The sequence below is a fragment of the Manis javanica genome, chromosome 11, assembly GCF_040802235.1.
Source record: "Manis javanica isolate MJ-LG chromosome 11, MJ_LKY, whole genome shotgun sequence".
In the NCBI taxonomy this organism is placed as follows: Eukaryota; Metazoa; Chordata; class Mammalia; order Pholidota; family Manidae; genus Manis; species Manis javanica.
This window is the reverse complement of record NC_133166.1, coordinates 114,446,890-114,468,755: the sequence shown is the minus strand read 5'-3', so window position 1 is coordinate 114,468,755 and position 21,866 is coordinate 114,446,890. Positions and strand designations below refer to the sequence as shown.

At 57.9% G+C, this 21,866-nt stretch overlaps 2 protein-coding genes across 4 annotated transcripts; both read right to left on the bottom strand.

Annotated features, from left to right (window-relative positions):
* Window positions 1-524: 524 nt before the first annotated feature.
* Window positions 525-13,310, bottom strand: PITPNM1 (phosphatidylinositol transfer protein membrane associated 1). 2 transcript variants are annotated; one of them, XM_036995401.2, is made up of 24 exons: window positions 13,110-13,310; window positions 12,070-12,188; window positions 10,527-10,741; window positions 10,319-10,440; window positions 9,892-10,116; window positions 8,357-8,683; window positions 8,173-8,268; window positions 7,982-8,089; window positions 7,252-7,313; window positions 6,909-7,159; window positions 6,403-6,592; window positions 6,200-6,307; window positions 5,804-5,961; window positions 5,514-5,719; window positions 4,875-5,045; window positions 4,087-4,251; window positions 3,706-3,854; window positions 3,464-3,574; window positions 2,999-3,115; window positions 2,609-2,757; window positions 2,371-2,520; window positions 2,107-2,290; window positions 1,697-1,825; window positions 525-1,045 (listed from the first exon to the last, which is right to left on the bottom strand). In XM_036995401.2, the coding sequence occupies exons 2-24, from the start codon at window positions 12,145-12,147 to the stop codon at window positions 782-784; spliced, it is 3,735 nt and encodes a 1,244-aa protein (XP_036851296.2). In that variant the 5' UTR covers window positions 12,148-12,188; window positions 13,110-13,310; the 3' UTR covers window positions 525-781. The 2 variants fall into 2 exon arrangements, with proteins under 2 accessions (XP_036851296.2, XP_036851295.2); XM_036995400.2 differs by lacking the exon at window positions 13,110-13,310 and adding an exon at window positions 12,727-12,876.
* A 1,121-nt stretch (window positions 13,311-14,431) lies between these two features.
* Window positions 14,432-16,610, bottom strand: CDK2AP2 (cyclin dependent kinase 2 associated protein 2). Of its 2 annotated transcripts, none has more exons than XM_017653814.3 (4): window positions 15,944-16,610; window positions 15,538-15,638; window positions 15,318-15,450; window positions 14,432-14,943 (listed from the first exon to the last, which is right to left on the bottom strand). In XM_017653814.3, exons 1-4 carry the CDS (start codon window positions 16,023-16,025, stop codon window positions 14,876-14,878), a joined length of 384 nt encoding a protein of 127 aa, XP_017509303.1. In that variant the 5' UTR covers window positions 16,026-16,610; the 3' UTR covers window positions 14,432-14,875. The 2 variants fall into 2 exon arrangements, with proteins under 2 accessions (XP_017509303.1, XP_017509304.1); XM_017653815.3 differs by having other exon boundaries at window positions 15,803-16,604.
* Between the last annotated feature and the right edge of the window lie 5,256 nt (window positions 16,611-21,866).

Below are 21,866 nucleotides of genomic sequence, written 5' to 3'. Positions count from 1 at the left end.
AGCTGGGGTCATTGCTCACAGTTCCTAGTACTTGAGTGATCTTGGGAGGCAAAGGTCAGGGTCCTAATCCTAGCTCCCCATTTACCAGCTCTGAGACCTCTCTGGGCCTCAGTGACCCTGCAGAAATGGGGAAGAGATTTGTCACAAAGGAAGTGTCTCTTGCTGTCAGGGCCAGGGTGTTGGGAAGCCTTCAGTCCTCGGGGGGATACAAAGCAGGCACAAACCAGGAAGGCCCTCCAGTCTCTGGTCCCACGTCCCATGGCCTCAGCTTCTGGAGGCAGAGCCGTCTGGGCCCCAGGAACTGAAAAGCTGCAGGTGTGGAGGGGTGGGTTGGGTGGGCCCTGGAGGGGGAAGATGGGGCCGTCCATGAGACTTCCGAGGCCCAGGCTCCCTTCCTGGTCCTGCCTTTGGCCCATTACATGACCTTGAGCACATCCTGGCACCTCTCTGCCCTTCAGTGTCCCCACTGTACGGGGAACTATGGGCTCAGCTGCCCTGTGATGCTGGACAGATGGGCAGTCAGCCGGGAGGCAGGTGGGTGTTTATTTTCATGGATTTATACACACTGGAAAAGCCTCTGGGCCCTCACTGCTCCCTCCTCCCTCCCCCTGGGGCTGGGTCCCCCCACATGAAAGAGTAATGCTGAGGGGCCAAAATGCAGGGTGTGGGGTTGGAGGCCAGGGCTGGGGCCAGAGGTCTAGGCCCCCGGCCTCCTACACGTAGCTGCTTGGGCCCCTCAAGTTTGTGAATAAATAACCCAGGTCCAGCCACAGGTTGGGCCTCACTCTTCACTGTCCAGCTTGAGGCTGATGCTTCGGGCCTTGCCCCGGGCCAGGGTCGTGGGCGGCGTCCCTGGGCCCTCACGCTCGGCCTGGCTGGGGCCCCTGGAGCGAAGCAGCTGGCTCTGTTTGCGGAGGAAGTCCACAGGGGCAGCCCCGCCATAGCTGCTTTTGGCCAAGGCGGCCCTTGAGGGGCCTGCAGGAGCGTGAGAGCGGGAGCCTGCCTCCAGCTGGCCCAGGTGAGCCACGTAGCCATCTGACAGGAACTGTGGGCAGCGGTGGGCAGGGATGAGGGCATGGTTGGTCTCAGGCCCGCATGCTGCCCTCCCCTGTCCTCCGTAGGCCCCTGGGCAGTGCCGACTACATTAGAGGCTTGGCATAGCCTGACCTGGAGTCTCCTCCCAGAGGTGGGAATCCCAGGCTGGGAGCCAAGGCCCCTTGACTTTACTCCCAGCTCTGCCCTCTCTGGGCCTCAGTTTCCTGAGATGACCTTAGGGGGAAGTAACACCAGCTAACATTGAGCAAGCACTTGCTTTGTGTCCAGCCCCGTGCATGTCTGTGTGCAGTAGTAAGTCATGTGATCTTCATGAGCACTTTCAGGGTTGGTGCCATTTCACCATTTCCATTTTACAGATAAGCAGCTGAATCTCAGAAAGGTCAAGGCCCATGCCCAGGGCCGTGCCAGAGTGGAACCAGCACTCAGGTCTTGAGCGCACTCCAGCCCAAGCTATCAGTCCTGGTGTGTCTATTAGCTGAGTAGCTCCCAGCTGCACATAACCCTTGTTCTAGGAGAAGCCCAGGTCTCCTGAGGCCGGCCAGCCTTCTCATGGCTACCTCCATCTGCTGCTGCTAACAGGTGGTTCTATGGCCTTAGGCCCAGGCTTCAGCTCCCAATCCCTTCCTCACTTGGTCCTTACCTGGCATTGTGCTTGCAGCTTCCGCACCGCACGGCCCACGATGTAGGTCTGGCTCGGGGGCAGGCCTAGCGCGGCATATACGGCTACATCTTTGGGGGACCCATAGCCAGCCACAATGTTCAGTTCCACCTGCAACAGGAGAGGTTGTAAAGCTGGGGGTGGAGTTGGGTGGGCCTCAGTATCACCTTGTTATGTATGGGGGCCGGCCTAGCCAGGTGGAGGTGAGGTGGTACCGTCCTATCTCACCAGGCCCCAAAGTGGGCAGGACCAGCCTGATTTCCCTAGTGGGCCTTAAAGACCAGGGGCCTCTCTGGTCAGCTAGGAGCCAGGGGCCCATGGGAGTGGGGCCAGGTGGGCCTCTGCTGTCCTACCACCCAGGGCATGGACGGGACCCTTCTCAGCCCCCACACCTCCTGCACCAGGCACTGTAGGAACATCGCTTTCTGGCGCAGTGGGTCATGGGTGAGGCCATCACAGAAGGAGACGACGCCGTGGGGGAAATTGTGCTGCGATAGCCAGGCCACCACGCGGTGCTTCTGCATATCGGGCCGGCCAGTGACATAAACGATCAGGTAGCCTGCATCCTGCCAGTGCCTGTGGGGTGGGGCACAGTCAGCAACATACACTGGGGTGAAGCAGGTCACGGCTGTGAGCTGGGCAGCAGCTGCTCCTACCTGACCACGTCCACAGCACCGGCGCGCACCTTGGGGTCGCTGCCCATGATGGAGACGCTGGCAGTGAAGGAGCCGTCGATGCTGAAGACCACGGCCTCGGTGCCGCGGGCCACCACGGTCAGGCAGCACTCAGCGTACGTGTGGTCGCCCCTGGGGCCCACAGGCGGCTAGCATGAGTGGCATGGGGTGAGGCCCAGCAGAGCCCCGCCCCACAGAGGCCCGTCCATGCGGCGCTCACCTGACCACCATGCGCACTGGGTAGACACCAATGCCCAGCACATGCTCAAGGGGCACCGGGAAGGTGAGGCGGCCCGAACTGTTGGTGACCTCAGTACCGAAGTGGATCCATTTGCCTGACAGTGGCTGTGTCATGATGTAGATGTCCACCTGGTGGAGAGGAGGGGCTGGATGGGCCACGAGGTGAGCCCCCGGGGAGCCCCTTAGCCTGCATGAAGGAGGGCCAAGGCTGGACTGTTGTCGGGGGTGGATGGGGCTGGGAGCTCAACCTGGGGGCACCTGGAGCTGTCTGGGGGGGCGGGGCAGGAGGAGGGGCCAGGCGTTCCTGGTTGGGGTGAGGTCCGCGCAACAGGGGCGGGTCTACCCGGGGCCAAGGCCACTGCGTCCTGACCTTCTCTCCGGTGAGTGTGACCACGTCCAAGGGCCCGTACATGAAGCGCCCGTTCAGCACCTGCGGGCGGCCCTCGCACACCACCGTGTCACTCGCCCGGTGGTTGGAAGTGACGTTCTGGCGGGAAGAGACTGCGTGAGCCGGCAGCCCGGAGGACAGCGGGGACGCGGGAGGCGCTGCCCCGGGACCGGCGGAAGGCTGGGCGCAGGGCCTGGGGGAGGGCGAGGGGGGGCGCTTCTGCCCACCCCAGTCGCGGTCGCGAGAGGGGCGGGGCCATCACCGGACGCCATGCAGAGGGTGCTGCGGGCTGGGAGAGCCCGGGAAGACCTGGATGCTGCTGGCGGGGGCAGAGACCAGAGGCTCCCGGGGGCGGGACCGGAGCGGAAGGAGGGGGTCCAGGTCCTCAGGGGGCGCGGGCGAGGGGGCAGAGCCGCGCTCCGCAGGGGGCAGGGGCGGGGCACGTACTCGGATCTTGACCTGCGTGCGTTTGCGCTGCCACTTCTCCCTGGGGAAGGCCGGGCTGTAGATGGAGGGCTCCTCGCACTCGGTCAGCTGTGGTCTCTCTTTCTCGATCACCTGCGCAGGCCCCGGCAAGGCCATGTGAATGGGCGGCCTGGGGCTGCCCCTCCCTGGCCCTGCCCCTCCGCAGGCTGTGGCTCCCCATCCCTGCCCCATTCCCATCTCCCACCCCATATCCCCGGGCCCACCTGGCGCAGGATGAAGGCTACCACATCCGCAGACTCCCAATAGCTGGCGTGGAAGAGGTGGGGCAGGGTGACGGTGGGGAAGGCGGTGAGCGCCTCGGGGCAGTAGAGCGAGTAGTCAATCCGCTTGGTTCCCCACCAGCGCTCCAGGACTGCACAGCCACGGCGGGCAGTGAGTCGGGTGGCCTCCCCCTCTGAGGCTACCTGTCTGGCCCCTGGGTGCTCTCCTCGCCCTCCTTTCCACCAAGCCTAGTCTTGGCCAAGTCCCAGATGGGGGGCTGGGGTCCCTACATTCCAGAGCAGATGCTGGGGGCACGGGTGTTTCAGCTGGACTTTGGAAATACAGTGTGTCCCCTCCCAAGGCTGGGTGGCTGGCTGACTTACTCTTAACCACCTCACTGGTGGTGCTGGGGGCAGCTGGCTGCGTGGGAGGATCTGTGCCTAACTCACTGCCCTTCCAGAAGGCACTGCTAGCAGAAGTGGGTGTTGAGGGCACCAACATCTCCAGCTCCTCCAGAAAGAGGCCTGAGTGGGTCTGCAGAGCATCAGCTGGGAAGGAGGGGAAACCTCAGTGGCAGGGTGGGCAGGCTGCCCTCCTGCCTTCCCACCCAGGGGTTCCAGGACAGCTCAGCCGCCACACCTCCACCGTCTTCCCTGCCAGCCCTCCCTAGTTAGGTCTTCACCAAGACTGAACTGCCCCGCATCTGGGTGGAAGTGCAGGGTGGGGCCGCTCTGCCTCTTAGCTCATCCCACCTGCCACCCCCACCCCAACACAGACCCACTTGCATGCATACAGGTACGTGCTGCACACTGACACATGGATACGAGTGCCTCTGGAGACACAAAGCGCCCTTACACACAGACACGGCAGCACACTCCCCTCCCCGCACTGGCAGCTACTCTCAGACCCCGGCACCCCAGTGTCACTCTGCCTCCTCTGCTAGCCCAGTCGTCAGCACTGGCCTCTGTTCCTGGGCAGAGAGTGTCAGAGGATCTTGGGGATCCAGACACCCCAAGGGGCTAGGGTAACGCTCCCTGGTCCTGGGAGTGGTGTCATGAGAGGTTATCAATGACGTAGGAGCTGCCTCATTTTTTCTTGAGGGGGACCCATTTGCATCCCTCCCTGCTGGTGCCCCTCCCTCTTCTCCCCTTTATCTTGTTTGGGGGCATACCCAGCAGCAGGGATGAGCCGTCTCCCAGGGGAAACTTCTGGTAGCGGGGCACGGCTAGTGGGGCGATGGCCTGGAACTTGGGGGCCAGCAGGGGCTCAAGGCGGGAGGCACAGGGGTCGGCCGCATGGAAGAGGTTGTAGATCTGCTCACAGGCTGGGCGCATCTGGGCCACTGGTACCCAGAAGATAAAGTGGGGAGTGGGGGTTAGCTGGGCATTCTGGGAAGTAGGGGCTGTGGGAAGCAGCACCCTGACACACTGTGGGACCCTGAGCCAGCACCTCCCAAACTGCACCCCACGGGAGGCCACAGGAGTCCTGTTTAAAGTGACTCAGGTCTGTTGGCCAAGCAGGGATCAGAGCCTTCGGTTTGCTGATGTGGTTCAGGATGAAGCGATTCCCCTGCCTGTCGGAGCCCTTCTCAGGCAGAGCATCTGTGGGTGTGAGTTCTTCCTGTTGCACTCTGGGAAACTCGGCCTTGGCAAGGCCCTTCTTTCTGAGCCTCAGGGTCTCCTTCTCTAGCCGGGACTTTTAATTTGTATGGTGGGAGATGGCAATAATGCCAGCATCTCAGGTGAGACGAAGATGGTGAAGGGGCAGATGAAGGACAAGTCGCCACCCCGCCCCCACCCTGCGGGCTCACCATCCAAGGTGGGCATCACAGTTTTGCGCAGAGCCAGCACCAGGCCCAGTGGGGAGCCGAAGAGGAAGAAGCCAGAGACCTTGAAGTCAAGACAGGGGGCGCTGGTGGGGCCCTCAAGAGCCTCCGAGGCGGCAGCGGGTGGGCAGGAGGCTGTGCTTGCCCGCCTGGGCTCCCCAGAGGTGGTGGTTGGGGGTGCCACCTGCAGGCTGTGGGGAGAAGGGGTGCTCAGTGCTGCTACCTCAGAAGCCCAGCACACGCTCAGTGCAGGGATAATGGGGAAGGGATGTCACCTGTTCTGAGAGCCCTCGGGTTCAGGACTGGCCATGTCACTGGAGGTGCGCTGGACAGGCAGGGCTGAGGGTTCTGGGCTGGCCCGGCCCAGCCCCTCCCCAACATCTGCCAGGGGGTCCTGCACTGGGCCAACTTCTGGGGAAAGCAGCTCATTATTCTAGATGGAACAGGAGACAGAACCATCCTTAGCCCTGGAAATGCTCAATTTCTACTTACTTGGAATTGAGGAGAGGCTTGGGGGTTGGGTAGGGACTCTGAGAAAGAAGTGGGGGCAGAGCCCCAGAGGGGATGGGACATGGCAGTGGGGGAGCTATCCAGAGAGGTCCAGGGGGGCAGAGACCTAGGGCTGAAGAGACCCTCCCCCACCTAAGGAGGCAGGGTCCGGCCGCACTGACCATGCTCCCCCGGCGGCTGCTGCCCCGGCTCCCAGTGCCTGCGCTGGCCCTGTGGCAGAGGGCATCAAAGCCCAGGATCCCACCAACACCATCTCCGATCAGCACCACCTGATTGGAGAGAGGGTGGCACCATCAGCAGGGACTGCCATGGGTGGATGGAGGGCTCCAGGAGCAAGATCCCAGGAACATCCCTAAGTCCTGACCTGCCCGCAGAAGCCGGCGCCCTCAGACGAGCGCAGGAAAGCAGTGTAGGCCTGATTAGTGCGGGTAATGACGGTGGCCACAGCACCCTGGTATCGGGAGGACGAGGTGGCCAGCAATGGCAGGGCAGCTAGTGGAATGTGGTCCTGGGAGCGGGACAGGCTGTCGCCATCATGGCTGTAGGGGCTCAGGCTGTGGGAGGAGGGAGTATAGTGGGTGGGTGGGTGGGTGGAGGCCTCCTGCCCCTCCACTGCCCCAGCCAAGTCCCCTGCTGGCAAGTGCTAGCACCGAGGGGCCTTCATGGGAGCATTAGCACCCAAGGGGCCTTTGTGATAAAGGTATTGACTGGAAACTGAGGTCCAGCTGGGTGGGTGACTGGCCCAGTCATCTGGTTTCCAGGCTTTCCCCGCTCTGCCCACAAGGCCTCTCTGGTCCTAGGAGCTCCCAGGCGGTTGTTCAGACTTTGGGGACCCTGTGTGTACCCTGCCCTTCCACCCCTGACCAGTACTTGGAGACCAGGGCATAGGCAGCGGCACAGATGGGTGGGCAGGGCACCAGGCGCAGAGCCACATGGCCCAGGGCCTCAGGGAAGTGGACGCGGGTGACAGCCTCGAAGGCCAGACTCAGCGTCTGCACGTCTGCCTGCTTGGAGTTGGTATCTCCGGGGCCCGAGTCCAGGATGTTGCCGCTGTGCAGGATGAGGAAGAGGGCGTGCACTGCACATGCCTCAGCCCTCAGCTCCCCAGCTCCATCTCGGCCCTGCAGGCACAATGGGGTGCCAGAGGTGTCAGAGGGGTGGCCTGGCTGGTGTGGGGACACAGCTGCAACATGGGGTGGCCAACCATACTCACCTCTGAGTCCCTGGGTGCTCGGGCCCCATCCCCAATGTCTTTGGTGGCCTCAGTTCCAGGGTCTGTAGGACAGGGAAGCCAGTGGAGACAGAGGGGTATGTGGGGAGCTCCTCATCTGGCATCTCAGGTATGTATGCTCTGTTGTCTGCCTGAGCACCCTCCGCACTCCGTCTCCCTCTGACCCTCTCATTCTCACCCTGCTCTCCTAGGTCATTTCATGCTTCTGGGCCTTTGCACATGCCGGTCCTGCTGCTATAAGATGCCTCTCCCCACAATGCCTGTTTGCCTGGAAAATTCCTTCTAATCCTCCCCTGTCCAATATGGTAGCCACTAGTTACATGCACCTATTTAAATTGAAATGAGTTAAAAAATAATACAAAATTCAGCTCCTCAGTTACACTAGCCACATTTCAAGTGCTTGATAGCCACATGTGGCTAGAACATTTTCATCAGCACAGAAAGTTCTGTTGGTCTAGTCCTTCAAAATCCAGCTTAGGTGCCACCTTCTACATGCAGCCTTCCCGGACTCCACATTAATCCCTTTACTTTTTGCCCTATGTCTGAACCTTGAATAAACTCCAACCATACACTCCTGTACTCACTATTCATCTCTGTATTTAATGAGCCCTCCTCTCTGGATTGACATTACCTTAGCAGGCCATTAAACACAGGACTGAGTTGACTTCTATATAAGATGCTGGTGGCCAGCACCTTGATGTGAGATCTTTACCTGGTGCCCCCTCAGCCTCCATGGGGGAGGCAAAGGCATCAATGAAGTCATTGGAGTTCCACTTCGTCATCTCCTTGGGGAAGACCTCGTCACTGTCAGAGAAGCCTTCTAAAGGGGCAAGGGGTTGTGTCATGGGGTGGTAGGAGCTGCTTAGGGACACCCCCCACCCCCAGTAGGGGTGTGGTGCTGACCGTGGGCATCAAAGAACTCCTCCTCGGAGCTGTTCTCAGAGTCCCGGGCAATGTTCTGCATGCGCCACTCGGACAAGCTCTGGGGAGACACGCCCCCTGGAGGGCCATGTCCGCCTCAGCCTCAGAGTCCAAACCCGGTGGGGGGTGGAGGGGGCTCCCTCCCACCCCTGGGCTCCAGCCTCACCTCCATGCTGGGATGAGTAGGAGGAACGGGAAGATGAAGACCACTGCTTGCCAAAGCTGGCGTCAGGTGAGGCGTCAGGGTGAGAGGGGGCCTCGGGCCCATCAGGGGTGCCAACATGGCTGGTTCCAGCCCGGGCCTCAGTGCTTGGTTTCCCAGGGGGATGGGCCTCGGGCCCCTCACTGCCTGTGCTGCACTTGGCCATGCGCTGGGCCAGCATGCGGGCAGTCTCTTCCTCCAGTGCGCGGATGTCGGCCATGCTCAGCTCTGTCCACTCATCCTGCCAGCACCAGGCCTGGCGGTGGGCCCTCAGCATCACCCGACGCAGACCTGCAGGTGCTCAAGCATCAGAATCACACACCCCCCTGCCCCCAGCCAGAACTCCCCTGCAACCACATGCTCAGACTTCCAGCTTGGGTAATGGCTCTCCTGGGCACACCACCCACCCAGAGCCACTAAGTAGGGCAGGGCAAGTACCATCCAGGAGATGGGAGTGGAAACTGGGGCATTTGTCTTCCAGCCGCACCTCCCTCCCTGCCCACTTCCTCTTCTATCCCTCTGGACAAGCCAGCTCGGAGCGCTGACAATGCCTGGCCCGCCCCACCCGGGGAAGCTGGGACCAATGCTTGTTCTTGCTCTCTTTCAGCGGTCTTCCTACTGACTTCTTCAGAGGAATTAATAATTAAGGCGTTAACAGTTAATGAAATTGTCGATGGTTAAGGAAGGTGCTAATGGTTAATGGAAGTGCTGGCACTTAATGAACACTGTGGCAAAAGATGATACCCATTCTGGGATATTTTCATCTTAAGCAGAGGAATAAAGTTACAAACTTCAATATCTAGGAAATAAAGTAATGTTGGTTGAATTATAATTATAAGCTCTGAAAGGAAACACATCAGAATCTTAATAGCAGTTATATGTGGGTAACTTTCCTTTTCATGTTTGCACGTTTTGGTATTTTTCCAAATGCAAAACCTGGAGCTTATATCCCATCCAGGAGTCATTTTTTCTACTTGCAGGTGGCCCATCCTCAGACTTGGGAGGTAGGGCTGGGCTGAGCTGCAGGAGCTGCGGGGTTAGGTTCATGGGGGCATGAGACAGCATACCAGGGCCAAAGGATGGGACCCCAGGAACTGGGAGTGGGAGAGACCCAGGGGGATGACATCAGAGTCACAGTCTTAGCCTGAACTCCTTCACATGTTGCTGATTAGAGCTGGTGACCATCCTGAGTCTGTAGGATGAGAATCCACTCACAGAACATTAGCATCTTAGTAGATGAAAAGCAGCACCTCTGAATGTCAGCACCAGCCTGGACCTCAGAGATCACGTTGCCAGCCTCCTGCTCTCCTGACTCAGAAGGCTAGGCTCCCCTGACTCCCCTCCAGGCTGTGCCGCTGCCCTCTGCCTCAGTGCTCACAGCATCAGATGGAAATGGTAGCTTTATGCTGCATGTCCCCAGTAGACTGGGAGCCTCCCTGGCTCAAACATGGGCTTGGTGCATTCTGGGTAAACAAAACCTCCCGAAGCTGGGAACTCACCGACATCGTGGATGAACTGCTCAATCTTGGCCTGCATGCCCCAGTAGCGGAACTCAACCTTGCACAGCTTATAGGCACACATGAGGGGCCCCATCTGGGCCGCTGTGCGTGCCCAGTCATCAGCTAGGGGCCCTCGGCCAGTCTTGGCAGAGCGGTACAGCCTGGGGTCCTCTTCTGCTTTGTATTCGCCTGGGGCCACTGCATCCCGCACAATGTCGATGGTGTCTGGGGGTTCCAGCAGCACTATGCAACACCAGCTCCCTCCAGCCCTGGCCACCCCCTTACCGATTTGGGATTGGGAGGGTAGCCTTTCACGGATAGGAGGCTGAGGCCCAGAGAGAGCCTGGGACATGACAGAGACTGCCCATTGAGGTGGCAGGTGGCCTGAGAGTGGCCTCAGGGTCCCCTCCCTGGCTCCAGCCCTCACCCAGGATGCGCTGTCTCCTCTCAGCCCCAGTCAGGTTGAAGACGTTTGGCTGTTGTCCTCCATCAGGGAGGTAATAGGTCTCTATTTCAATGGAAAACTTCTCCACAAAGGGGCAGGTGTACCTGGGCAGGGGGCAGGGGCAAGGGTCACTACTGGGCACACCAGGACTGTTTCTCTAGGCATCCCAGGCCCACCCCCTGCCACTCACCGGGTTCGGGTGTACGGATAAGCATTCCAGGATTCCTCCTCCACCTGCAGGGCGGCCTTGGGCAGCAGTGCCCGGAACCAGCCTGGGATGTGGGAGCCCACGTGGTACACCTTGTGTGTGTATTGCCCGCTGCCGCCAGGCCCATCTGTGTAGGGCCGGTTGGCCAGGATCTCCACACCACTGCCCTCACCACTCGACTCCTCCCGGCTCTTTTTCTGCAGCCCCGGGGGCAGAGCAGACAGGGCGGCTCAGCCCCAGCTCAGCTCCTGGGGTCCCCAGCTGGGTCAGGCCCCTGCACAACTCTGGAGCCCTAGTCCCAGCCTTTCCAGCCCCCTGAAACCTGACCCTGGTTCCCTGCAGCTCCCTGGATTCAGGATCACTGCTGCTGTCCAATCCCCCGCTGGGTTCTGCCACTCAGCACTCATTCTCATTCAAGTATTTTTCCTCAGCTCTGTCCCAGGCATTGTTTTAGATGATCTTAATTGGGATTTGTTGGTGAGCCAAAGAAAGATCCCAGCCTGCCCTCGTGGAGCTTATGTTCTAGTGCAGGGAGACAGGTAGCAGGAAAAAAGCAAACTATATGGCATGTTAGGTGATTAAGTGTCATGAGAAAAGAAAGGGTGCATTAAGGTAAGGGGGATCAAGTTGGGGATTGCAATTTTGGTAAGACAGGGAAGGCTTTGTTAAGAAGATAACATGACCGTGATGTGAACATGACTTGGAGGGGGAGGCACCGAAAGGATGTGCTGTGGGGGCCTGAGGGCCTGACCCAGAGCACTCAGGTCCTGCCCTTTTATAACTCTGGGACCTGAACATGTCCACTCTACCCTGGGAGGCCAGATACTGGCCCGCTAGCCTCCTCACACTCTGTGCCTACATATCTGGGAGGCCAGATACTGGCCCGCTAGCCTCCTCACACTCTGTGCCCTGGAACAGGCCTCTGTGAGGCCCTGCGCCAACTTCTCTGAGAGCCCACCCTGGCTCATTCTTCTCGCAGCTTGAGCCCAGACTCCAACCTCACCCTCTGGGGTACCTGCCTGCCCCACTCTGTCAGTTTTGGAGGCTGATCCTCATCCCATCTCCCTGACCACCTGAGGTTGCCAGAATTCTGCACCCTTTGTGGACCCCCCTCTCAGCCTTCTCTGTCAGCCAGAACCCCTCCTCACTGCTTGCCTCTCACTCGCACCCCCTCCTGTGCTCCTTTCCCTGCCCCTGCAGGGTTACAGGAGATCAGATGTGGGCTGAGCATCCGTCAGGGGCTGGGCACTTAAGGGGTGGGGAAGCACCACCAGGCCCTTCTGCCTCCTTTCTCACAGCCCCTACCCCCACCCCCACCCCCGCCCCCGCATCCGAAGGGGGGACCTTTCTCTCCTCTAGCCTCTGGGCCCGTCCAAGACCCGTAGCAGGGATGGAGGAGGGGGGCGACGGGGCAGGACGTTGAGCTGGGCCCAGACCCTTGTCCCAGGTGTGGCCTGTGCGCTCCAGCCCTTACTCCGTAATGAAGCAGGGCCCCCCGGGGGCCCCGGCTTCCCACCGCCCTCACCTGGATCATGTAGAGCTGGGCCACCTGGTACTCGTCCAAGCTCATGGGCAGCAGAATGTGGTACTCCTTGATGAGCATCCTGACGGCTCTCGGCCGGCCGCGCGCCGCCTCTGCTCCGCCTAGCGCAGCGCACCGCGCGGCAGTCAGTGCGGGGCGGCGGTGCGCGGCCCCGAGACCGGCGCGCAGGCCACGGAGCTCGGGCCGCGAGACCCCACGCCCGGGCCGCCACGGGGGAGGCAGAGGCGAGCCCAGCGCCGCCGGGGGCCGGGAGCCGCAGCAGGGCTGAGCGCTGACCTCTTTTCCTCGTACCCCCACCCCCCGTCCGTCGCCGTGGCAACCGCTCGCTGACGCGGGCCCCCCCGAGCTGCGGACTCGGGCCGGCTGGCCAGCCTCGCCTTATCGGCAGCGGCCGCGTCCTGAGCCCCCTGGAAACAGCATCCCTTGGGGACTCGTCCCCAGAAGCTCCCGGACCCCTCCTTGCGGGCCCGCTTTCCACAACCGGCCGCCCTCGGGGCTCGCCCCCTGCATCCGCTTCCCCGTGTCCCTCACTCCTGGACATCCACACAGAACCTTGTCCGCCGAGTGTCTCTCCGCGGAACAGCCCCGTGCACCCCTCCTCTTAGCATCTGTGTTCCCCACCCCCGAACCCGAACATACCTCCCAGGACCGGATAACTAATCCCTCCGGCCCCAGGACCTGCCTTCCCCGCCCTGGCCGGCAGCCCGGACCTCGACTTCCTCTTCCCCAGCATCCTTCCCAGACCCCCGGCACTCGTCCACGCAGCCATGCCACCGTCCTTCCCGGGGGTGGACCCCTCTTCGGGCTGAGGCAAGAGCGGCTACACTTGGTATCCCACGGGCCCTCGCCTTGGGAGACCCGCTCGGCCCACCTGCGCCCCGGTTCCGCTGCAGGTACCCCTCCCACCCCCACCTCGCACCCAGTGAGCAGGCGAGAGGCCCCGCTGTCCCCACTTCCCTCTGCTCCCCAGAGTCCCAGTCCCCAGCCGTGCTCTTGGCCCTCCCGCCGGCGTCCCGGCTCACCTCTAATTTAGGGTGGGCTCCCCTCACCCTGTACGGGCCAGGGCGGACGGGCCGTGAGTCGGAGCCACGAGCGCCCCCAGCCCCGGCCTCGGGTTCCAGCAGAGGCCGGACCCTCTGGAGGCGCAGCGCGGGCCCATGGCCCCGACCTTCCTCAACGCCCGCCCGCCGGCGCCCCTGCCGTCCCTCCCCGCCGCGTCACTGCGGCCGCCCCGCCCTCTTCCTGGGCCCGGCTGGCCCCCCCTACCCCGGCGGGGTCCTTTCAGCCCCGCCCGTAGCGGGGAGGACGGCCCCTGCCTTCCTTCCCTAACGCAGCGTTGGAAGAGGCCGGTGTGCAAAAGCAGGCGCGTTTGCACTCCCTCAGGGCTTTTTGGGATCCCAAAGCACTCTAGGTTCCTATCTCCACCGTGCCCTCCTGTGTGCTATGGAAGTAGGGTAGAGCCCCATCCCCTTCCCTCCCAAGCCCTCCAACCTGGGACCCAGGCTAGTGGAAATCCTCCCCCAGCCCCCAAGACTGGAAAGAAGTTGATCTCTGACTTGCCTCTACCTAGGGGGCGGGGTTCCAGCACCCCATGCCTCTAGGATCATTCAGCCACACACCCTGGCACAAGCCTGCAGGCACTCCGGATCTTGGGGCTAGCCCCGCATGGGGTCCCATGGCCTTCCCCACCTATACCTTCCGGGTCCACAAATATGACCAACCAACCACCCCGGGCAAAGGCTGAGACACCAGAGGGCTGGGTTCATGGGGCCACACCCAGTCGGCTACAAGGCGCTCAAACGGGATGGCAGGAGCGGGCTGGGTCTCTCTCCTTGGCTCTGCGTCCTAGGTGCTGGCGGGAAGGAAGCAGTGGCCCCTCTCCTCTGAGTCAGAGATGGGGTATAATAGTCAAGAGTCTCTCAAAGCTGATTCGGAGTTTAGGATGTTAGGGCATAGAGGCATGTGAGGGCATTAAGTGAACTTGCATTTCTACCCTGTCAAGCACCACCACCGCCAATCCAAAGAACCATCTAGGTCCTGCTGGGCATAGTGCCCTCCAGCTGCGGAGGCAGCCAAGGCCCCTGCGTTCCCCCCTCGTCGCACCAAATGAAGGAGGGCAAGGCTCTCACCTACTGGAGTTCAATCCTTTCCCCTACTTAGAGGTGGGAAGGCTAAGGGCCACAGAAGGGCAGGCTCCCACCCAAGGTTAATGCACAGCAGAGGCAAGACCAAGCCAGGCTCAGGCGCCCCTCCCACTCCCGGAGTCTTCTCTGCCTCTTTCTTCCTGGCCCATCTGGGCTTAGCGGAAATACCAGATTCAAAGACTAAGACCTGAGAGAACAACTCCAAATTATCTTTTATTTATACAAAAATGGCATATTTAGCAAAAGACACACAGAAAAGAGTCGCTATGGCCCAGAAGACAAGGCAGGGAGGTGACAGGCCTTCAAAGGCCTGTTGGGGGACAAGGAGGTCTTGGAAAAAGTGATGAGAAGTCCTGGGTTAGTGCTGAGTGGTGGGGCCACAGAAGGGAGAAAGCTCCAGTTGGATCAACACTGTTGGCAGGTCATGGGTGGGACGCACAGCGACCTCACTGCTAACTCTTGCAGGGGTCCCAGTGCTGCCGACTGGAGTGAGAGTCGCCCCCTGGTTCTTGGAGGGCACCCACCAGGGGACACAGGACAGGAAGCCCAGGACGGGAAGTGCAACTTGGGGTGAAGGCCAGGGAGAAGCGGGTGTTCTGCAGTGGCCGGGAAAGGTCCAGACGCCGAGGCGGAGGCACGTCCTGTTACGTGCGGGCGTTCCGCTCTGTCTCTGCCAGGCACTCTCTGACTAGGGCCCGGGCATGGATGATGCCTGGGGTGGGGATGAGGGCAAGATTGGGGAGGTAACATACAGGGTCTCAGCAACCGTCCAAAGTCCCACTCCGACCTTCCAGAACACCCCGCCCTTTCCACCCCCTTTCTTTTCAGTAATCATAATATAATAAGGGGCTGGATGAGATTAGAGGTTTGGCTAATTCTTAAATTTTCCGCTGAAATACAACTTCTCTGATCCTTCCCTGTAAACTGACTCAATTTCAATTCAGTTTGAAATGCCTCTCTGGGTAGGGATACTTGCCCTAGTTTAGGCTTGCTCAGGAGGCCTCCAGATGTCCTTCCTTCCCTAATGAGGGATTGTCCAGTGTTAGTCTCCCGGTCAGGAGACTGAGTTGGACTGACCTCACTTACCTCTCTTCAGGCGTTCCATGGCGCTCTTGCTGCCAGCATAGGTGGGGCGGATCTCTTTGCCCATTTCCTCTATGACCGACAGCAGGTCCGTGTAGGTGCTCTGGGAGCCCTGGGCGCCGGGTGGCTTCATTGCCTATGTCAAAAGAGAACAGCACAGTGAGCTCAGGCCCTGAGGGGGCCTCCAGTACCCATCTACAGGAAATAGCTCGGCCCCACTCACCTGCACATAGCCCATGGAGGGCGGTCCAAAGTCGTTAAACAGTGGTCTGAAAGGGGCGGCGGCTCCCGGTACCGAGCCCGACGGCGATGGGACACTTCCGGCTGCAACATGCGCGAGTAAGAAGTCAGCGCAGGTCCGGGACACCTCCTCCCAAAGTTCTAAGCCCCCAACCGGATTCGCTCGATTCCCTCCAAGGGATGCTTCACGCCAGGTTGCTCAACTTCAGACAAACCCCTCCCCCTGAGCTCCACCAACAAGCCCTTACGTGACCACGCCCACTTCACAGGACAGCAAACTGAGGCTCAGCGAGGTAGGCAGCAGGCCCAGTATGGCAGAACTCAGGCCGTCTTCTCTTCCAGACCTCGACCGCCTGGGCAGACGAGCAGGGGTGGAGGTGGATCCTCACCTGTAGGGACCGGGGTGCCGGGCCCAGGGGTGCTAGAGCCGGGAGTGCTGCTGGGGGCGGGGGCGATAGGTTTGTAGGACATCCCCAACTCCTGGGTGCGGCGGACGCCGGCCGGCGGCTCCTCCGGGGTTGGCTGCTTGGCCGCTCAGCCGCACTCTGATTGGCAAACCGGCTGCACGCCCCTGGTAAATAGAGCTCAGGCCGGAAGGGTGGGCGGGCACCACGGCTCTCTTACTCTCGATTGGTAGACGAAGATGTCACTCGAGCCTCCTCATTGGCCGAGGCCGGCCCCAACAGGCCGCAACCGTTGTTGATTGGTCTCCGCCTTCCGGACCTCGCACCTGTCTGCTCCGGATTGGGCGGTGACCGACGCCCTCCACAATTGGCGAGTTCGCGGCTCGGGCCCGCGCGCTCTCAATCCGATTAGTCCCAAGGCCCGAGAGGCGGAGTCTCAGCGGCCCGGACCTGGGTCTGGTCCGCCGCGGTTCGCGCTCAATGGGGGTCTTCCCGGGCCCAGACACCGCCCTCGCGCCTCGCTCGCGCTCCTTCGCACGTCAGTCTTGCGCCACCCGGCCTCGGTCCAGCTGGTGCCGCTGTCGCTCCCACCACCGCTGAGCGCGCCTTTCCTCTACTCTGGTGCTGTAGGACGCAGGGGTTTGACGTTCAGAACCCGGCGCCCCACACCCGCGCTTTTACGTCACCTTTCACCGGTTCAACACCCTTTCCCCGAGCTGCGCATGCGCCCTCCTAAAGCCTTAGTTTGTTCCCATGGCAACAGGTCTCCAGCCAATGCTACCGCAGGTCCTCTCCCTCCCCATTGCTTGGTCCTTGTGTCTAAGCAGGTGTTAGGTCCTAGGTCGACCTCAAGGGCCCCTCAACCTGCCTCCAAAGGCCCCGCGCTTGTGCCTCATAATGACAATAGGAACAGTCAACCTTCGCTGAATACTTACTGAATGCCGGCCCGGTACCAAACAGATCGTGGACAAGAGCACTGACTGGAGTCAGACTGACGGTTCCTATCTCACACCACCCCCGCTAGCGATTTTCCTTTGGACAAGTTATCTCGATGTGCTTCAGTTTCCCTATCTGTAAAATTGGGATGCTAATAACAACTCATAGAGTTGCTGTGAGAACTAAATTAATATTCACAAAGTGATCGTTTCATTCTCTACTTTCCTGTTTCTTCACCCAGTCTCCTCCCCAACAAATCTCATTCCTCACAATCCTAGGTCTTAGGCTCTCCTCCAAACACTAACCTTTTCTCCCAGGCTACTTTTCCCCAGAACCTCTCAGGCCTTGTGTACCCTTCATGCCCCCAGGTATGCAGATTTTCCTCATCCCCAGGGCATTCATTCATTTATCTGACAAACATTTTCTGACTCCATCCTCCATCCCAGGCCTTGTGCTAGACCCTGGTGATATGGAAATGAACTAGCCATGGCCTCTGTCCTCAAAGAGTTAGTAGTCTCAGGGAGAGACAGACAGCACACACAGTACAGTAAGACAATGTGGAGACTGGGACAAACGCTTTGGAACTTAGAGGAAGGGGACTGCCAGTGACACGATACAAATCTTCCCAGAGGAGGCAGCATTCAGTAGATGAATGGACAAATAAATTGTGATATATAATAGAATGGACTATTATTTAGCAATAACAGGAAATCACCTATTTAGCCATTAAGAGACACAAGTAGATGTATCACAAAATGAAAGAAGCCAGTGTGAAAGAGCCACATACTGCATGATTCAAGTTGTATAACATTCTGGAAAAAGTATGCTTATACAGAAGGTGAACAAATTACCGATTACCAGGGGTGGTAAGGGACAGAACTGAATAGCTGAAGCATAAGGGATTTTTTTTTTAGGATAGTGAAACTATTCTATATGATACTGTAATGGTAAATACAAGACATTAAGCATTTGTCAAAGAATAAACTTTAACATATGCAAATTAAAAACATCATTTAGGAGTTGGTGGGGGTGGGGTCCCTGGATGGAATGCAGACTATTATGTGACATAAGAATCTAGGTCTGTTACACATGTATGAAACAGCCTCACTGAGGAAGGTGGAGGAATAAGGTGCTAATCTGGAATGAGTGGAGTCTGTGAGAATGGAGGCTAAAGGAACTTCACATATGCACTGTGCTTTCATTGATGAGGTGGTTTCCCACGGGGCATGGGTTAAAAATTTTGAAACCACCACGTATGTACACTGGAATTGAAAAGTAAGTTAATGTGGGATGGGTGATTTCTCACTGCTGGGGTGAGAAGTGATCAGGAAGCAAAGGGTGGATGGAGGCTGGAATGATCCATGTGGTAATGGATTAGAGTTTGGAGACATCAATGTGAACTCATGTTTAGCTTAATGTACATATGGGAGGTTACATACAGAAATATTTTTACAGGTTAGTATACATACATGTCTCCTCAGTCTACCAGCTGAGGAGGCCTAGAAGCAACCTAGCACCCAGACCTTGGTTTCTAATATCTTTCTCCAATAAAATGAACCAACTCTCTTGGAAAATGGCTGATTCTCAGACTGGGGTGGGAAATATACAAGATATCTTGGAGCATTTTGTAGTGGCAGAAAGTAAGAAAATGCTAAATAAACAACAAAAAACAAACAAGAAGTCCACCAAATATTCTGCATGTAATTGTAGATTAATAACAACAACAACAAAAAAAGTTCACCAATCCCAAACCCCCCAAAAGAGCACCCTACAGCCAAAGCTGGAGCAATCTGAACAACAAAATAAAACAGTATTGGATTATAACTTGTATAAAATATATATCTATGGGCCCATACTGATAGAAATAACTGATTGAATAAATAAATAAATAGGGGAGAGGAGACAAATCTCCTGTACTGAAGAATTCCAAGTAATTTATATAGATTACTTAATGAGGTAATCCGCCACCATGTAAGTGTTGGCTGTGCATAACAACTTCTTCCAAAGAGTATAGTGTGTCACAGAAGAAAGAAGAGCAATTTTCCAGTACAGAAACCTGAGAAACATTACCTCAAGCCAGGTGATCAAGGTCAACATCGCACGTGGTGTCACGTTGACAGCACGCACCTCATATGATGGGATGAGAGCGGCACCTTCCGTCTGTGATCTTCCTCCCTCAAGCCTGTGACCCTGGACTGATCAGGAGAAAAACCATCAGACAAATCCCAATTTAGGAACATTCTACAAAATACCTAATCAGTCCTCCTCAGAGGTTAAAGATAGTTTAAAAAACAAGGCAAGTCTGAAAAATCATCAGAAATAAGAGAAGCCTAAAGAAATGTGATAGCTAACGTGGTGTCCTGGGGGAGGGGGACTTTCTGGAACAGAAAAAGGACAGTCAGGGAAAAACGGATAAAATGTGCATGCAATTTAGTTAATAATACATTTAGTTAATGTATCGGCATTTGTTCCCTAACTGTGAGAATTGTACCATTCTAATGTAAGATGTTTAATAGAGTGTAATGGTTAATTTTTTGTGTCAAGTTGACTGGGCCTCGGGGTGCCCAGACATTTGGTCAAACATTATTCTGAGTGTGTCTGTGAGAGTGTTTCTGGGTAGGATCACATCCACTGAACTGGTGGACTAACTAAGGCAGATGGTCCTTCCCAGGGTGGGCAGGCCTCATCCAATCAGTTGAAGACCTGAATGGAACGAAAGAAAGGCTGAGTAAGAGGGAACTTGGCCGGCCTGACTGGTGAGCTGGAATATTGGTCTTCTGGCCTCATCGGAACTTTCACCATTGACCTTCCCAGTTCTCAGGCCTTCAGGCTTGGGCTGGAACTGCACCACCAGCTCTCCTGGTTGCCAGCTTGCTGATTGCAGATCTGGGACTGCTCTGTGCCCCACAATCACCTGAGCCAATTCCTTACCATAAACATCTTTGCGCGCGTGCGCGCACAGACACACAGACACACAGACAGACACACACACACACACACACACACACACACACACACACACACACACACACACACACACACACACACACACACACACACTCAGTTGGAGAGCCTCAACTAACACATAGGAAAAGCTGGGTGTAGGGCATACAGGAACTCCATGTACTCTCTTTGAAACAACTCTGTAAACCTAGAACTGTTCTAAAGTAAAATAAGCAGATGTAATATTTTGATCTGGGGACGGTTACCTGGGTGCATACACGTATAAAAATTCACTGAGCTGTGCACTTAAGATTTATATACCTTACTGAATATATGTTATACTATTTAAAGTGTACTTAATATAAAAATCTGAATTTACAGTTTCTCTTGGAAAAGCAGAAGATCTTGTAGTTCTGGCCTGCTCCAACTGACAACAGTTGATGGACCTGGGGGGCAGGTGCCCCTTCAGGTGGGGAAGGGGCTCTTGGCTCAGCAGTTTTCCTCTGCCCACTGTTCCCTCCTGGCCCTGGTCCCAGCTCCAGCTGTTGTCTGCTGGGAACTTTTGGGCCAGTAGCCTTTTTAGGGTGGCAGGGCATGCATGAGATTTTGGGGAGCTGTGGGCACTTCTGGTGTCAGCAGATACACTGCAGCCAATGGAGACCTTTCCCACAACTGCCCCACCACCCAGTCATAAAGCCTGCCAGGCCGCAGGCCAGGGGGCAGTGGGTGGCTGGCTCTGAGCAGGCTTCTGGTCTTCCCCAGTCCCGGTCCTTCACTACCCCCAGGGCAGAGGGACAAACATCTTCTCAGGTGGCAATGCCATCTGTGCCGTCCAGTGGGAGGGGGCCACGGCTCCCAGAGAACCTGCTCCTCATTCCAGGCCTGCCGTATCGCCTAATGGAGGATCAGGGATTGACTGGGATCTGCCAGGCTTGTGATGTTGGAGCTGCAGCCAGCCCTGGCACCTTGGTGTCCCGGCTCCAGCTGTGCAAGGCACTGTGGTTCCTGTCTGCTCTGTCCCAAGGCCGTCTTGTTGGTGAGCACCGGCACGGACGCTGAGAGCTCCCATTCCTTCCTGACTAGGAGGTCAGGGCTCATCCCCCCACCCAGTGGGCTGGAACAGTGGCTGGTCAGGCAGTGCAGACCAGGCCTCTGCTGCAGCTAGAAGAGGATGAGGCCCTTCCTGGGTCCACTCTGACCTTGAGACACCTTCTCTTGTTGGCACAGTGATTTTAGAGTCTCTGGGCCTGGGTGCAAGTCCCACCTCTGCTGAGCCTAATTGTGTGTGATTCTGTGCCAGCCCCTCATCCTCCGGGAACCTTCTGGAACCAGGCAAAGGGACTGCATTGGCAATGGGGGTCATGGGGGATCATGGCCAGCTCCTAAACTGTGTGACAAAATGCAAAATTTTAGGAAGAATATTCTGGAGCACGTGACATGGACGGGAAAGGAACAATGGCAGTGGGGGTGAGTGGGGGTGGGGGCTGCATGAACTCTAGCAAGTTGCTTAATCTCGACTTCTCAGTTTTCTCAATCTGTAAAGTGAGTCTCTGATGACCATGGCAAGGTTGGGATGAGGAGGTGCAGCACTGGGTCTCCCAGGAAGAGATGAGACAGACACTGGGACGAGTCGGGAATGCAGGAATGGAACAGGCCTTGGGGGTGGGATTGGGCCAAAGAGCCTCCTACCCAAGGCCAGCCTGACCACAGCCCACTACCTAAAGGGGGCCAGCTATGAGAGGAGCCTCGAGTTAGGCAGAAATGGGCACATCCCAGCCCCGCCGTGCTCAGTCAGTGGTCAATAGCTCCTGGGAAGGGCAAAGCATCAGCTGAGATGTATCCTGAAGGGACCGACAGCCAGAGCCTGTTAGCTCATTCATTCTGCCCCCATGCTGGGCACGGTCTTTCCCCGGGAGCTCTGAGCAGCACCTGCCAAGAGTCAGTGAGATGGGGCTTGGGAAAAGCCCCTGGGCACTTGCTTCTCCCTCTAATGTCCACCTGGATCTGGCAGGCATCATTCACAGGATGA

Coding starts and splice junctions, on each gene's coding strand:
- PITPNM1 (XM_036995400.2), bottom strand. CDS start 12,856: ATGGCTGCGTGGACGAGTGCCGGGGGTCTGGGAAGGATGCTGGGGAAG. Junction 10,441..10,526: donor TATCCGTACACCCGAACCCG/GTGAGTGGCAGG, acceptor CCCCCTGCCCAG/GTACACCTGCCCCTTTGTGG. Junction 4,252..4,874: donor CGGCTCATCCCTGCTGCTGG/GTATGCCCCCAA, acceptor CCTCCTTCCCAG/CTGATGCTCTGCAGACCCAC.
- CDK2AP2 (XM_017653814.3), bottom strand. CDS start 16,025: ATGTCCTACAAACCTATCGCCCCCGCCCCCAGCAGCACTCCCGGCTCT. Junction 15,639..15,943: donor CGGCACCCCGGTCCCTACAG/GTGAGGATCCAC, acceptor CGCATGTTGCAG/CCGGAAGTGTCCCATCGCCG. Junction 14,944..15,317: donor CATGGAACGCCTGAAGAGAG/GTAAGTGAGGTC, acceptor TCCCCACCCCAG/GCATCATCCATGCCCGGGCC.